At 36.3% G+C, this 13,153-nt stretch overlaps 1 protein-coding gene across 1 annotated transcript in view; it reads right to left on the bottom strand.

Annotated features, from left to right (window-relative positions):
- Window positions 1-13,153, bottom strand: part of DNTT (DNA nucleotidylexotransferase) — an 81,180-nt gene that overhangs the window by 16,780 nt on the left and 51,247 nt on the right. The window contains exons 8-10 of the mRNA XM_056494395.1: window positions 12,480-12,582; window positions 5,775-6,038; window positions 4,245-4,328 (exon numbers count right to left, since the gene is read on the bottom strand). Of these exons, the coding sequence (XP_056350370.1) occupies window positions 4,245-4,328; window positions 5,775-6,038; window positions 12,480-12,582 (451 nt within the window). The remainder of the gene's footprint in view (window positions 1-4,244; window positions 4,329-5,774; window positions 6,039-12,479; window positions 12,583-13,153) is intronic.

The following is a 13,153-nucleotide window of genomic DNA, read 5'->3' as shown; positions in this document are numbered from 1 at the left end:
TCTTAGTAAGGTTTGATCTCCAGCTGCTGTAAATCACAGGAGCTACATACCTCAGCCTGGTACATACAAGGCTGATTTCCATACCTTTAGTACACAATTCTACAGACACACAGATTTGGACACACACTCATCTTTTTATGTAAAAGAGGCCGACAGATAATTGGTAGCAAATTTTCAATTTTTTTGTCACAATTTTCCTATTAAGAGAAGATCTACAAAATGCCCTTCTTATTCCAGAACTGAAAAAAAATCATTAGTTTGATAATTGCACACTGTCTTCCAAAACCAACAAATATATGAAAAATGAGATTCACACTAGAAAGAAAAAAAAATAAAAAATAAAAAATAATAAAAAAAAAAATAAATAAAAAAAATCAAGGCTGAGGAATAATTTCACAGTGTAACTTTGTAACGAGTCCCTGGAGAAAATTTCTCTTCCTTTTGTTCCCATCTGCAAAGCTATGTAATTGATTCCTAACTGCTGTGTTAATGCTCCCAATTCCTGGCAGAATCCCTTTGGAAATACATTAAAGTAAGCAGGACTCTCTCCTGCTGCAACCCTTTGAACACTGGAATCTGGGATTTTGAGACATGCATCACATTTCAAGCAGTGGGCCACAGTGCAACCATCTGTGCCAAGGGGTTGATAAATATTAATACAGAAGTATAAAGTATCCTGAATTATATATTGAAATGTAGAGCAAACCAGGAAATTATTTTCTTTTGTAATGAATGACATTCTCTTACAAGTACAGTTACATTCCACCAAATAGAAATTAAGTAAGAGCAAATAATATTTGCTATAACATGGTTTATTAACTTCTTATAATGACTTGAAAAAATTTAAATTATGACAGGCAAGTGTTTTTAAGGGAAAGGACTTGGTCTTCTGCAGGATCAAGAAATAGTTTGACTTCTCCTGATCTTCCCATCTCTTTTGCTTTACACATGCACAGATTAATAAAAGAAAAAGAATGAAGCAAAAAGGCTTTGGTCCAGCTCCCAAATTGTACCCCAGTCAATACCCCAGGAGGTGTCTGCCTGGACAAAGCCAGCACCACAAGATAACCTCCCTTCAGCAGACAAGGAGAGAAATATGGAAAAGATGTGCTTCAGCTTTCACATATGGTGCCTAATTAACCTCAATTAAGGTTGTGTTGAGGGATCTTGAGCAGCTTGCACAAGGGATATCTGCTTCCTGATTTTTTTAGCTTTAAGAAAGAAAGATTTCCTCTCACAAAGAGAAATATACTTATGAAATACAAATGTTCATGTTCCATACCAATTTCATGAGACAGTATAGATAAAATACCCATGTTTTTATTGTTCCCATGAGACAAATAATTTTAAAAGAAAAGCACTAGGACTTCAATAAAGAAGATTCTCTTCTCTTCATAGTTTAATGTAAAAGATAACCAACAAAACAATCCCAAGCATTTTACAATTTGTGCATATGTTCCCTTGTATAAAATTAATAATTATTTTTATCACTTAAATTTTAAGCTTACTACTCTGATGACCCTAAAAATGAATCAACCTTGGCAGCCACACAATCTACTGCAAACTTCTCCTCTTCCACTATGGGCCATCAAATTTCACAGACAGATACCATTGCTGTATTCTGCACATTTCTGATCTTGTTACACACTGGGGGGCAGTATGGGAAGTTTTGGTTCAAACTGCCATTTGTGGGAAAAAGTTAATACAAAATTGTAAACTTAAAAATAGTTTTAAAATATATCTGAATTTAACACATTAGATTATAAATATTAGTATACTTGCTAGAGAGTCATCTCCTTGCTTCTTGTTAGAATAACACCACTTGAAAAAAGAGACCGTGTTAAGCAGACTAGAAATTCAGTGCTGCCTGGTCTGAAATTCTTCTTATTGAATATCTGCCTTAGAAGTTTCATTCTTTTGGAAAAACTCAGCTAATGTAATTTAGCTATTTCTGAGACTGTAGCAAAAACAAGAACAGTATTCTGCTGTGTCAACATATTAACACAACTTCTTGTGCTTGAAATCTGCAGTGCATCTGTGGTTCACAGCAAAAGAAAAAACCCCAAAATCTGAAAGCAAACCAGCTGTGTTTGGGATTAAATGAGAAATAGCAGACCTAGATATTGGGGGGCAAGGGGGATGATGACAGATAGACTTTTGAAAGAAAAGTCCCTCTCTGAAAGAGACAGCTGACCCTATCCTGTGCCTCATTTGATATATGGAACTCATAGATTAAGGATTTTGTGGTCAAGACAGTTGAAAATTTCCCTGAAGATTTTGTCTGGGTGTTTTGGGTTTCACTCAGTTTGGTTTTTGTTTTCCTTGTGTTCCTTCTTTGCCTTTGTCAAGAATTACTTATGAAAAGGAATAAGGAAAATTCTGAGTTTTGCTTCTCAGACCTCTCTTTAGGTCCATTTCTTCAGCTTTGGGCAGTACAACTGAGGAATTGAGGAAATGTAGGTTGAGGCTCAGACATGCAGAAGGTCTGGAAATTAAGTTACAGTTCAGGGAACCACAATATGGGTATACATGTCTCTATATTTTTCAAATTTCCAGGGCAAATAGTCAACAGGAGAAACTTAAGACTGGACACTGCAAAGGCAGGGCACTTGAAATCAATGGATGTTTATGACCTGAAATCTTTCTCTGCCTCAGCTCTTTACCTGAAAATTTGGGATGACAAGAGAACAAGTTTATCTTCCCAGAGGACACTGTGAAGATAAATTCATCATTTATCTGTGAATCATCCTAGCTAATCCAGTCAAAAACACAAGGAAACTCACTTTTTTTTTCCCCAGACAGATTCTAATGATATGCTGGTTATAAAGCCTAAACATAATAAAAAAAAAAATAATACTGATTGACGCTGTTCATGAAAGGACAGGGATCCTGAAAGCCTCAGAGTTCTGAGTAAAAGCAGCAGATATAATGATACATACTTGTACACCAAGCAGGCAAATTTTGCTGCATACAAAAAATAACACTGGCATTCCTCAAATTCTTTGGTTTTCCCTAATGCCATTTTCTGTTTCACCAAAAAAGCTGTTGAACAGAGCACATACTAACATGCAGATAATGACACCAACCATATTATCCTGAGGAAAAAAGTTTATATTTTGAATACTTTCAAAGACAGGCAGAAATATACTGACATCATCTCTGGGTTTGTGAAGAAACATCCTCTTTAGACACATGACAGCATATTTATCTACTATTGATTTCATGTTTTCCTCTGAAGCATCTAGTATTGACAATAGCTGGCAATTTAGTCAGGATATCTGACTAAATGGATAATTAGCCTGATAATTTCCCCAGGTTTCCATGTGAACTGAGGATGCTATAGCAGCATCTGGACCTGATGAGCACAGTGGAGAGAGCTGAAATGGAGTGATGGCTTCTAAGATGCACTTCCTTCACCTCAGAAAGAAGCAATGAGACAATACTGCATGTAAGTAGGGGTGCTAAAAGCAGTCTGCATTCTATAAAGGAATATATAGGAAAGATTAATGTAAAATCTTGACATGGCACTTTTGCCTTTCCCTATAATGACATCAATAAACATCTTCAGTATTGATTTTTGCTTATTATTTAAATGGCCTAATACAAATACAGACATTAAGCCAGATAAATGCAGAGATCAGTACAACTGCAGCCAAGAGCCTTTATACCAGAAGTTATACCAATTACTCCCCAGGCTGCCAAGCCTGACTAAACAGAATTCCACACAAATTTCTGAATGCAGGGCTTTAAAAGCAGGATGATCCCTAATCCCTACTTAATGTCATACCCTGCAAAAACTTGCTCAAGCCTTCTAACTGAGCCCACTCAATATCCCCTTTTCCTTTGCAATGTCATAGCAATGAGAGTTGAAAGTGTGCTGGGAACACAGAAATTATCTCCCCTGAAATGGGACAGTGAAGTACCTCTTTCAAATACTCAGATGGGCTGTTCTCAGGTTTGGGAAGGCTGCACAGTTTCTATCAAACACAAATGTCTAATTCATGTTTCTTGTTACATTTCAAGAATTACCTCACAATTACAAAAAATAAAATATATTTCCAGACTTTTGTTCAGATTTATTCAGATTGTTCCAATGAAACTAAATCACAGGAAGGTGGAACTGTTTAACCACCAGATAATCAACCTAAAATATTCTATATACTTGAATATAAAAAATTAACTGGAAATGCACCATTATTTGGAAATAAAAACACATTAGCTTTATCTCTGAGAATAAACAGTACCTTTCTCCTGTCATATAATGCATGGTTATCCAGTATCATCTTCCTTTCATGAGCAGCATACCTCCTCAAATCACGTCCAAATTGCTGTCAAAGACACAAATATCAAACATGTGCACAAATATCAAATGTATGCACAAGCCAAAATTGTCATCCTTTGCACCTTCTAACACCAAACCAAATAATAAACTAAGGAATAAAAATTACCTCTATTAAAGGAATGTAGTCTGATAAAATCAATCATCTGCAAGGAAATGTTTTGATAGTGAATCGTCCATCATTTCAGTCGTTTACTCTGAAAATTGGGCACTGTACAAGAAAGCAAAACCTGTGATGGACTCCCACAGACTGTAGGTGAATTAGCTCAACAGGGAACAGGAGCTCAGTGAGGCAGAGAAAAATGAAGTCATTGCCTACTCATCCAAAGGGCCCCACACTGAGTGTTTTTTGTGTAGACACCTACCTACAGAGTTGAGAAGGGTTTTTAAGTTGCCAAACACTTCCAGGATAAGAAAGGACCCCAAAGCCTGAAGAACTTAATCCAAAGTCCAAATAAATACATTTTGTTATCTCAAAAAAGTGACTGAAGTAATTCATAAGTTCAGCAGGAGAACACATCAATTTCAACATTTTGCCTGGTCGAAACCATCCTGCTTCCAATTAACCTGAGCAGAAGAGTGGCAAGGCACCAGCACTGCTTCCAGCACATCAAAAAGATAATTCAGAGCTGGCTCAGAAGCTCTCCATTGTAGCATGTAAACACTTCCCTAAAAATGAACATCAGAAGGCAAACATGTAGGACAGATCTAAAAAATATTCTGTCTGGAGAGAGATTAATAATTTGAGTTTTGTATTTGCATTAGGTAAAATTTTTTATTTTGAAAACAGTGCACTATTTTATATTATGCCAGCTAACTAGTATCTATTGTGAAAGTAGCCATCATTTTAAGTTTTCTTATTAAAACATAAATCAAAACATATTTTATTCTAGTTCAAAAGTAATGTCTAATTTTAAAATTTTTCCATTTTTTTACAATTTAAAAGTCAATTAAAATGCAACTAAAACAAAACATTTGATCTAATCCAAAAAGAAAGATGTCAAATCGTTTTCAATTTCCTACAAAACAAATTAAGTTCCAATTCAGAACATCTCTTCCTCAAATGTTTAATTTCCTGTAAAATTATGTGGCGCTTTCCAAATCATCTCTCTACTCAGTAACCATCTAAATTTGTTAACAGCATTGTGATGTAAAGAGACAACACAACTGACCAAAAACTTAGCTCTCCAGTTCATAAGCCTAAACACTAAGCTTCGAGGAAAATAGATCTTAACTCTCCTAGAGACACATCCATACATGTTAGTGATGGGTTCATCAGCCCAAACCCATGATGAGGGGTGGATAACAGCATGAAATGTGATGTGTGGACATCAGGAATATTTTTTTTTTTTAATCCATGAACTCTGAATAGTCCTGCAACAACAAAAAACGTGTTTGCAATGCTAAGACAACATAAACTGTTGTGGTTACTTACCCTGGAGCCTGTCCAGCCTAACAGAGCATATGCATATTGCTCAAAGGGGGTTATGACCAGATCCACACGGATTGCCTTCCAGTCTTTGACTTCTGCCATTCCCAATTTTTTTGACGTGTTGCAAGTGCTGTTGTCTACTCTTGGCTGATATAATTTTAAAATTGCAAAACACTTCTGAAAATGATCCATGGCATCAACTTTTCTGCTTGGCAGCTGTTCCTTCACAAACGTTGATTCAATGATATCACAATAAAGGAGTAAGCCCTAAAGAGAAGATATTGGTCACATTGAATTGCTGAACTGATTTTACTGTAGTTCCAGAGTTTCTAGACAGTTGTCTTCAAAAATGCATGCGAAATGTAATTTCAGTAAACAAGGAACTGTGCCAGGCCAAATCTAGGCTAAGGAGAGACATGAATCAGCTTCATATTTTGGAAACACATTTGAGGGAAATTTGCACTGGTAGATATCTGACAGTAGTGAGGTCCTGCCCTGTACAAAAGAGATAGTATTTGCAATTCTTTCCCTCCCTCCTTTTCTCCTAAGCCTTTTTCTAGTTAATGTCAACAGAAATTTCTGAGTTAGGATTGATGTGTTCCCATGTGTCAGACATCTAGAAAAAAAAAGATTAGTCCAGAGCAGAGTCTGGGTGACAGATTCCCAAGTGGAAGATTCCATTTGGGCTCTATCTGTTGCATGAGATTTCCTTGCAAGAAGGTCTGGAGTCTCCAGAGAGACATAAGATCCTTGCCCATGTCTTGCTCAGAGGGAATGCCCATTTCTTCAAGTCCTTGGATCACTTTTTTGTTTCTGCTTTTAAATCACCCAAATGTTTACACATTCTCCTTCCTCTGGACTAGGGTTGTTTTTAATAGTGATGTTGAACTGAGGGTGTCTAGAAGTGGTGTTATGGCTGTCAGTTGTTAACTACAGTGGTGTTGTAGTTTAGGAATGGTATTCCCCCATTTAATAGCCCAGCTAAAATCACTGCTCTTACTTCCCCCTCCTCTGCCCCACCTGAAAACACAAAAGGCAAAGATCATGGGCTGAGATAAGAACAATTTCTTATCAAGGTGAGAAAACAAACAGTAACAGCAGCAATTTATAACAAAACGTATAAGACAAAGAAACTATTTACCTTTAAAATACCAGATCATTTCAACTTCCACTTTCTCCCATTGGAAGGAACATCCTTCTAGGAAGAGAAAAAGTCCCTTTCCCCCATCCCAGGCAATGATAGAAAGTGATGTTGAATAACATTAGTGTCTGGCCACGCCCCTTCCCTCTGATCTGGGCCAAAACCAGGACAAAAGGTGTCCAGATAGGACAACTTAATGTCCCAGCTAACAATGAACTGATTTTTGGAAGAATAGCTCAGTGTTAAAAAACAGATTTTGATTATTTCTTTATTTAGTGTAAGTGTGGTGACTTTATATGACAACATCTTAAATCCCTTGGAGAATACTTTGCAGTAATAAAATAACTTTTGTCACTCAAAGCTATAATTCTGGCCCCCAAAAAAACCAAAACATAACAAGAACACTTAACAAGATATGACTTCCAGGAAGATACACTGATTAGTATTATTCCATTTTTAGCCTCCAGCTTTTTGTTGATGATAGCTCCAAATTAACAATCCCATTATTTTACTGGAAATCAGTTACAGCTTTTTTACAGGTCAATGACCCAGCCTTTTTAGTAACTATTTTATTTGAATTGGCATTCTTTCACTTGTTCGGAATTTTTCCTGATTATGAAGATTTATAATAAACTGATAGAAGAAAACTCCTTATGTATATTCTTCTCTTGGATTACTAGTTTCCAAGTCTGCTGATTTGCAAAAGCTTAAATTTAGCAGGTGCTCTGTAACATCTATCTTTAAAACAGCAATTTTTTCTTCATTTTACCCCAATGTCACTAGGCACTGACACTGCTTTTTCCAAATATAGACTCAAAACAGCTGTTGAATGTTAATGCATAAGTGCTTATTTTCCTGCTCTTTTTTGATGAAACTATGTTCCCTTCAGGTTAATTTTGTTCTTTTAATGATAATAAAAATATTTTTAAAATCATTAATCATGGACTATTAATTGATGACTTCATGCTTTGATTAAGCACCAATATTCTCCCCATTTTCTGTAAAGATCTGTTAACTACTTAGCAGTACTTTCTCATCTTCTGTTTCATTTTACTTTTTGCTCTTGGAAATTTGGAACACTACATAGCATCTACCAGAAGTCAGGGTATCACCATTAAGTAAGAGCCAAAGCCTAGATCATGTGTATTGGGATAGTGCTTCCATTTAACCTAGCATAATTAGACAGTGGACATCACCATCACCCCATAAAGTAAAGGTGAAGTGGCATTTAGGTAGATTTGGAAAAAGCACTGCCTGAAGGGGCAGTCAGCCATGAAGATTCTGGCCACTGCTAGCTGCAGAGCTGCAGCCTTCTCATTACTCTGTGTCAGGCAATCTGCAGTTCTTTGCACATTTCAGATTGATCTATACACCATAAAGTGCTCTAGGTCTTGTTTACACAATCAAGTTTGAAAGTGTGGGCATTTTAATTTCTCAAATTTATAGCACCATCAAAACTAAATGTATTTTTTAGGACAGTTATGTTAAGGCCCTCAACAGTTTTCCATTTTTGGAATGACTGTACACTTCTACTTAAATATGCTGAGTGCTGGCACATCAATAGCATTGATATTGGAGTAAATCCATGTTCAAACTAAGGAAAAGTATGACTTCTTAGAAAAATATTAAATCAATCACTGAAAAATCAATCAAATATGGTCACTAGCGTTCTCAGTAATTTCTAATTAAATGGAATCTTTTCTATATTTAGGGTTACATGCTGTCATTTTTCATAATTGTTGCTAGCGGGATTAATTCTGTTAAAGCTAAGTAGGATCATTTTATATCATCTGAAAATGTATGTTCTTCTGAAATGTATGTGTTGTTGCTCTAAATTTTCTTCTGAGATAGTTTATAAAGTGAAACTGGATTTCTTTTTTCTTTTCAGTGAAATTCCTATATCTAATCCAAAAAAGGATGTAGCATCCTATTAGTACCTGTAGTTAATTTGGAAAAATCTCAGCCTAGATGAGGCAGATGGATTTCTAAAAAGTGGAAGAGCTAAAGGAACTGATGCCTGGGAGAAGTCAGGCCTTTTAGGGTAAGAAGTTATTAGCAAATGGCATCAAAGGTTTGATCAGCAATGCAAAACTTGGCAGCTCCTGCATAATCATAATCATAATCATGCCTTAGTGCCTTTTTCATCTTGAAGTTTCCTGCATGTTGGAATGATCTATTTCTGAGCATGTCTGGAGCAGCCTGGCTTTGGCAGCAATGGACAGATCAGCACTGAAATCCATGAATGAGTTATTTACCTCTCTATGCCATGAGCATTTGCACTGCTGAGCAAGATAAATGGACAGACAGACAGACAGGGACTTACATGTACCTACTCACCCACAAGCAGCTGTACAATACCCCAGAAAGATCACACATTTTAAGAAATGCCTCTATTGCCTGGATCTTCACTTAGAACACAGCAAGAAATGGAACCTTCTGCCTACTCCATACAATAACTTCACAAGCTGGATAATCAGATTTAGCCCTACACTCTCTTTAAAGATATTTAAGCCAAGATCTCTCATGTTCAGGGCTCTCTCTAACCACGTTGCAACAGTCTATTTTAGGTAAGAATTTCCTTGTCTGAGTCAGAATGAAACAAAAAAAATTCATAATGCATTGTGAAAAAAGCAGAGACAAAGGAGCTCTGGGTTCTTATGCACTCTTTCATCTGAAACAAAAGGTTCTTTCCTCTGGCTTCTTAATAATTTCTGTGTCTTGTGTGAGAAACAGGTTTCTTTGCTGGCAAAATCCAGCTGCCACTTAACAATGTAGTAAGAGCATCTCTTCCATTGTTGAAAATATGTATATAACAGGAACAGTGCTAAATATAGCTGTATGGTTTTCAGCAAAAAATGAAAGCATTTTTTCACAGTAAGTGAATGAAGCTACATCGACACAGATGGCTCAGCCTGTTTGCCCACAGACTTTCAAGCTCTAACCCACAGAAGTAATTTCTTTCTTACTTTATGAGGCTTTTTGGAACCATAAAGACCATAACCTGTGTACTGCATCACAGCTTTTCCATTTTGCTACTTTACTTTGAAGAGTTTGTGTTCTCTGCTCCTCAGCCCGTTTATCCCTGGTGATGCTGCATCAAAGAGCTTGATGCTGCTGATTTAGCCACTTCATTTTCAGCAGCTTTCAATGGAGGGAGCTTGTAACACTAAACTTTTCACGTAAGAAAAAGACCCTTTAAACTATTTAAAGCTGTGGTTCATAATTTAGAAGTCAAACATTGTAGAATCCTTCACTCAGAGCTGCCAAAAGGAAGACAACATTCTGAACTCCATGATGTGCATCGATTAATTTGGGCTTAGAAGCAGTAGCACAAAAGTGGCAAGCTGTGAAGCAGACTACTGCAAAAAAAGTTTAAAAGTGCTTTATTTGGTTTTTTTTTCTGTCCTCCTCTCTCTCTTAGAAATCAAAGGTAATAAAAAGGCAATAGGCCTATAAATCTCTCTTTCTTTTTTGCGTTTTGATTTTGCTGGTAGCTTATTTTTCAGTAGTGCCAGTAAAAGCCTGTATTTTGCAAATGCCACAGTAGGGAGGTTGTGTAACTAGCAGTACAAACCATGAAAAATCTGGAGGACAAACAGAACACAGGAAATCATTTTCCATATCTTTAAACTATACCCAGCTTCTTTGAGCTTGGTTTCTATGGCCATTATGCTTCTGACATGTTCTTCATCCTGGGATTTCTAGAGGTATCCCAATCTTTTTATCAAACTCTTGGCCACCCTTGACCTTCCATACTCCACCTGCACTCCTTTCTGCCAAATAGTCCCCTTAACAAGGAAATCAGTAAGAACAATTCATTTTCAATTTCCTTCCTTTCAATTCCTTTTAATGAAAGCAGCTCAAAGTGAACTGAAAAACTTTAGTGCTTGTCAGACTTCTCAGATCACAGCCATTTTTCTCAGTAATATAAGTGGAAAAGAAGAAATGAAAGGCTGCACTCAGGGCATGCTCCAGCCTTGGTCTGTTGTCACTTTTCCCTTCTGCTCTATTATAATGAACATGACTTTGGGAGGACCCATACGTGGTTTCCCAGAGATTCAAGTGTACATAAGAAGGGTAAAAGACACCTTCCAAGGAGAAAGGCAACTTTTCTCACAGTAAAGGGGATATAATAACCTTGGAAGGACCTATACATTAATAATAAAATTATAAAAATAGAGTATTTCCTCAGCACTCATTAATTGCCATGGCTTCATTACTTTTGAGTAGTCTAAATAGTACCTGCCATCAATCTACTTCAACACATACAGCTTCCACAGAGTAATGAGAAAAATCTAAAAAATTAATAATAGTTTCTTAACACTTCAAAGACCAAAAATCAACTGGAAGAAGAGGAATTCAGCTAATGTTGCATTTTACCAGGAAAAAAACAAGTTTGAGGCCCTTCCATCAAAGCCAACTGAAAGATTTTGACTACCTTGAGACAGAAAACTTCATACAGTCACATAAGCTTTTGAGTAGTTGGATGTTTTGAATCTTTCATGAGTTACCCATTAACATATAACACATTATATGCTAATTATAGTGTGCAGCTCAAGAATCAATTCAAAAGCATTCTCTGCAGTCTGTCTGCACTGAAAGCTGACTTGACTTAGCAGTGAGGCACTTGTTTCACCTCGGGGTGCTGGCCTTTTACTTGTTGAAATATGCTGCATTTCTCTGAACAGTGCTGGCAGTAAATGTTGAAAAATATCTCACCTGGCTAGAAAAACAGAAGAAAAACAAAAGTTTGTTTTTCCCAACATACTATATTTTTCTGACCCAGGATTATTTTGGCTACCTGCACCTGTTATAACTGAGACTCTTCCAACTTGAAAACTGCTGGAAACTGAAGAGCTGAATAGAAAAAAAAAAAAAAAAAGAAAAACAAAACCAACCACAACAAAACAACCCAAAATCCATCCCTTATATGAACAACTCCTCTATGAAATGACACAATTGTCTAGCAGCTTGGGTTGGAAGGGACCTTCCAAGATGTGTGCATTCTGCCAAACACAGACATCATGGAAAACTATGCCAATTGTTCAGTATTTCAATGGAAGCTGAGAGAATTGCTAATTAATGGACTGAAATGAAGCCAGAATTCCAGAAGTTTGGTACCTAAGCTTTCAGTCTTGCTCACCTCATACCATGAGGTCATCCAAATCCACCATGCTCAAAGCTGGATCTCCCTGGAGCAGCTTCCCTAGGAAAACCTACTCCCACCACCAGGAGAAAGCAAACAAATAGACTTTTTTTTCAAAGTATAAGAACAATTTTCTCTGATACTCAAAACTCTGTCTAGCTTGATTTCTCACCTCTGAGTAGCTTCATACTCTTAGGGTAAGATATTACAGAATGTGTGTGCACTTCTGATGTAACCTTCAACTTTAGGCTTTGGGGCTAGAGGATGCACCTAGATCATCATGGTTAGTAACCAAATAGAGCAATATCCTGCTCCAAAAGATTGCAGAGTAAAAAGGAGTCTAACATACTTTAAGCAGTATATAGGCTTAATTCAGTAGTTAGAACATGTCTCTTTTGGCCAAGTGTTCTTTAGTTCATACCTGCTTTTTCCATAAGTCAATAACTTTATGCAGAAGTTCATCATCTTCTCTTGGTCCTGGATTGGTGATCAAAAAATCTATGTCATGTCCAATATTCTTACCCCTAGAAAAAATAAATAACAAGAACATTAAAAGAGTTAAGTTCCTGTTGAATTTTGCTCTGTTTCCAAAGAGAGTATTTTTGCTGCATTTTAAAAAAAGTTTGTAGAATAAAAGTGATAGTGATGCTGCTTAAAACATAATCAAAATGCAATATTTTATTTCTATTAGGGGTCTGTTACTGTTTTTTATAAAATAATAATTACAACTTTTTGATCTATGTCCTCTGCTTTTCAAGTAGATACTACAGATCCATTTGCAAATGTTAAATATCTCTCTTTCTTCCCCTTTAAGTCCCAGAAAGAAAGACTTCAGTCATCTTTGGATTTTAAAAAAAAGCATAATCAAAATACCATGTTACATAATATGAATCCAGTGCAGTAACAGACAAACTTGGCAGTCAAACTACCACAGATTAAAATATTCTTCTTTGCTTTTGATGGACATTTTAATGTACAAAACTGTGACTATGAACATTTTTATTGTTTCTTTTAAAAGCAGACATAAATCCTCTGACTATTTTGCATTTCTTTTAAATATAACAATGCTTTTTACAGACATTGAGATTTATTCTT

Source organism: Oenanthe melanoleuca, chromosome 6 (genome assembly GCF_029582105.1).
Source record: "Oenanthe melanoleuca isolate GR-GAL-2019-014 chromosome 6, OMel1.0, whole genome shotgun sequence".
NCBI classification, from domain to species: domain Eukaryota; kingdom Metazoa; phylum Chordata; class Aves; order Passeriformes; family Muscicapidae; genus Oenanthe; species Oenanthe melanoleuca.
The sequence above is the reverse complement of the archived record's forward strand: the minus strand, read 5'-3'. Positions and strand labels throughout refer to the sequence as shown.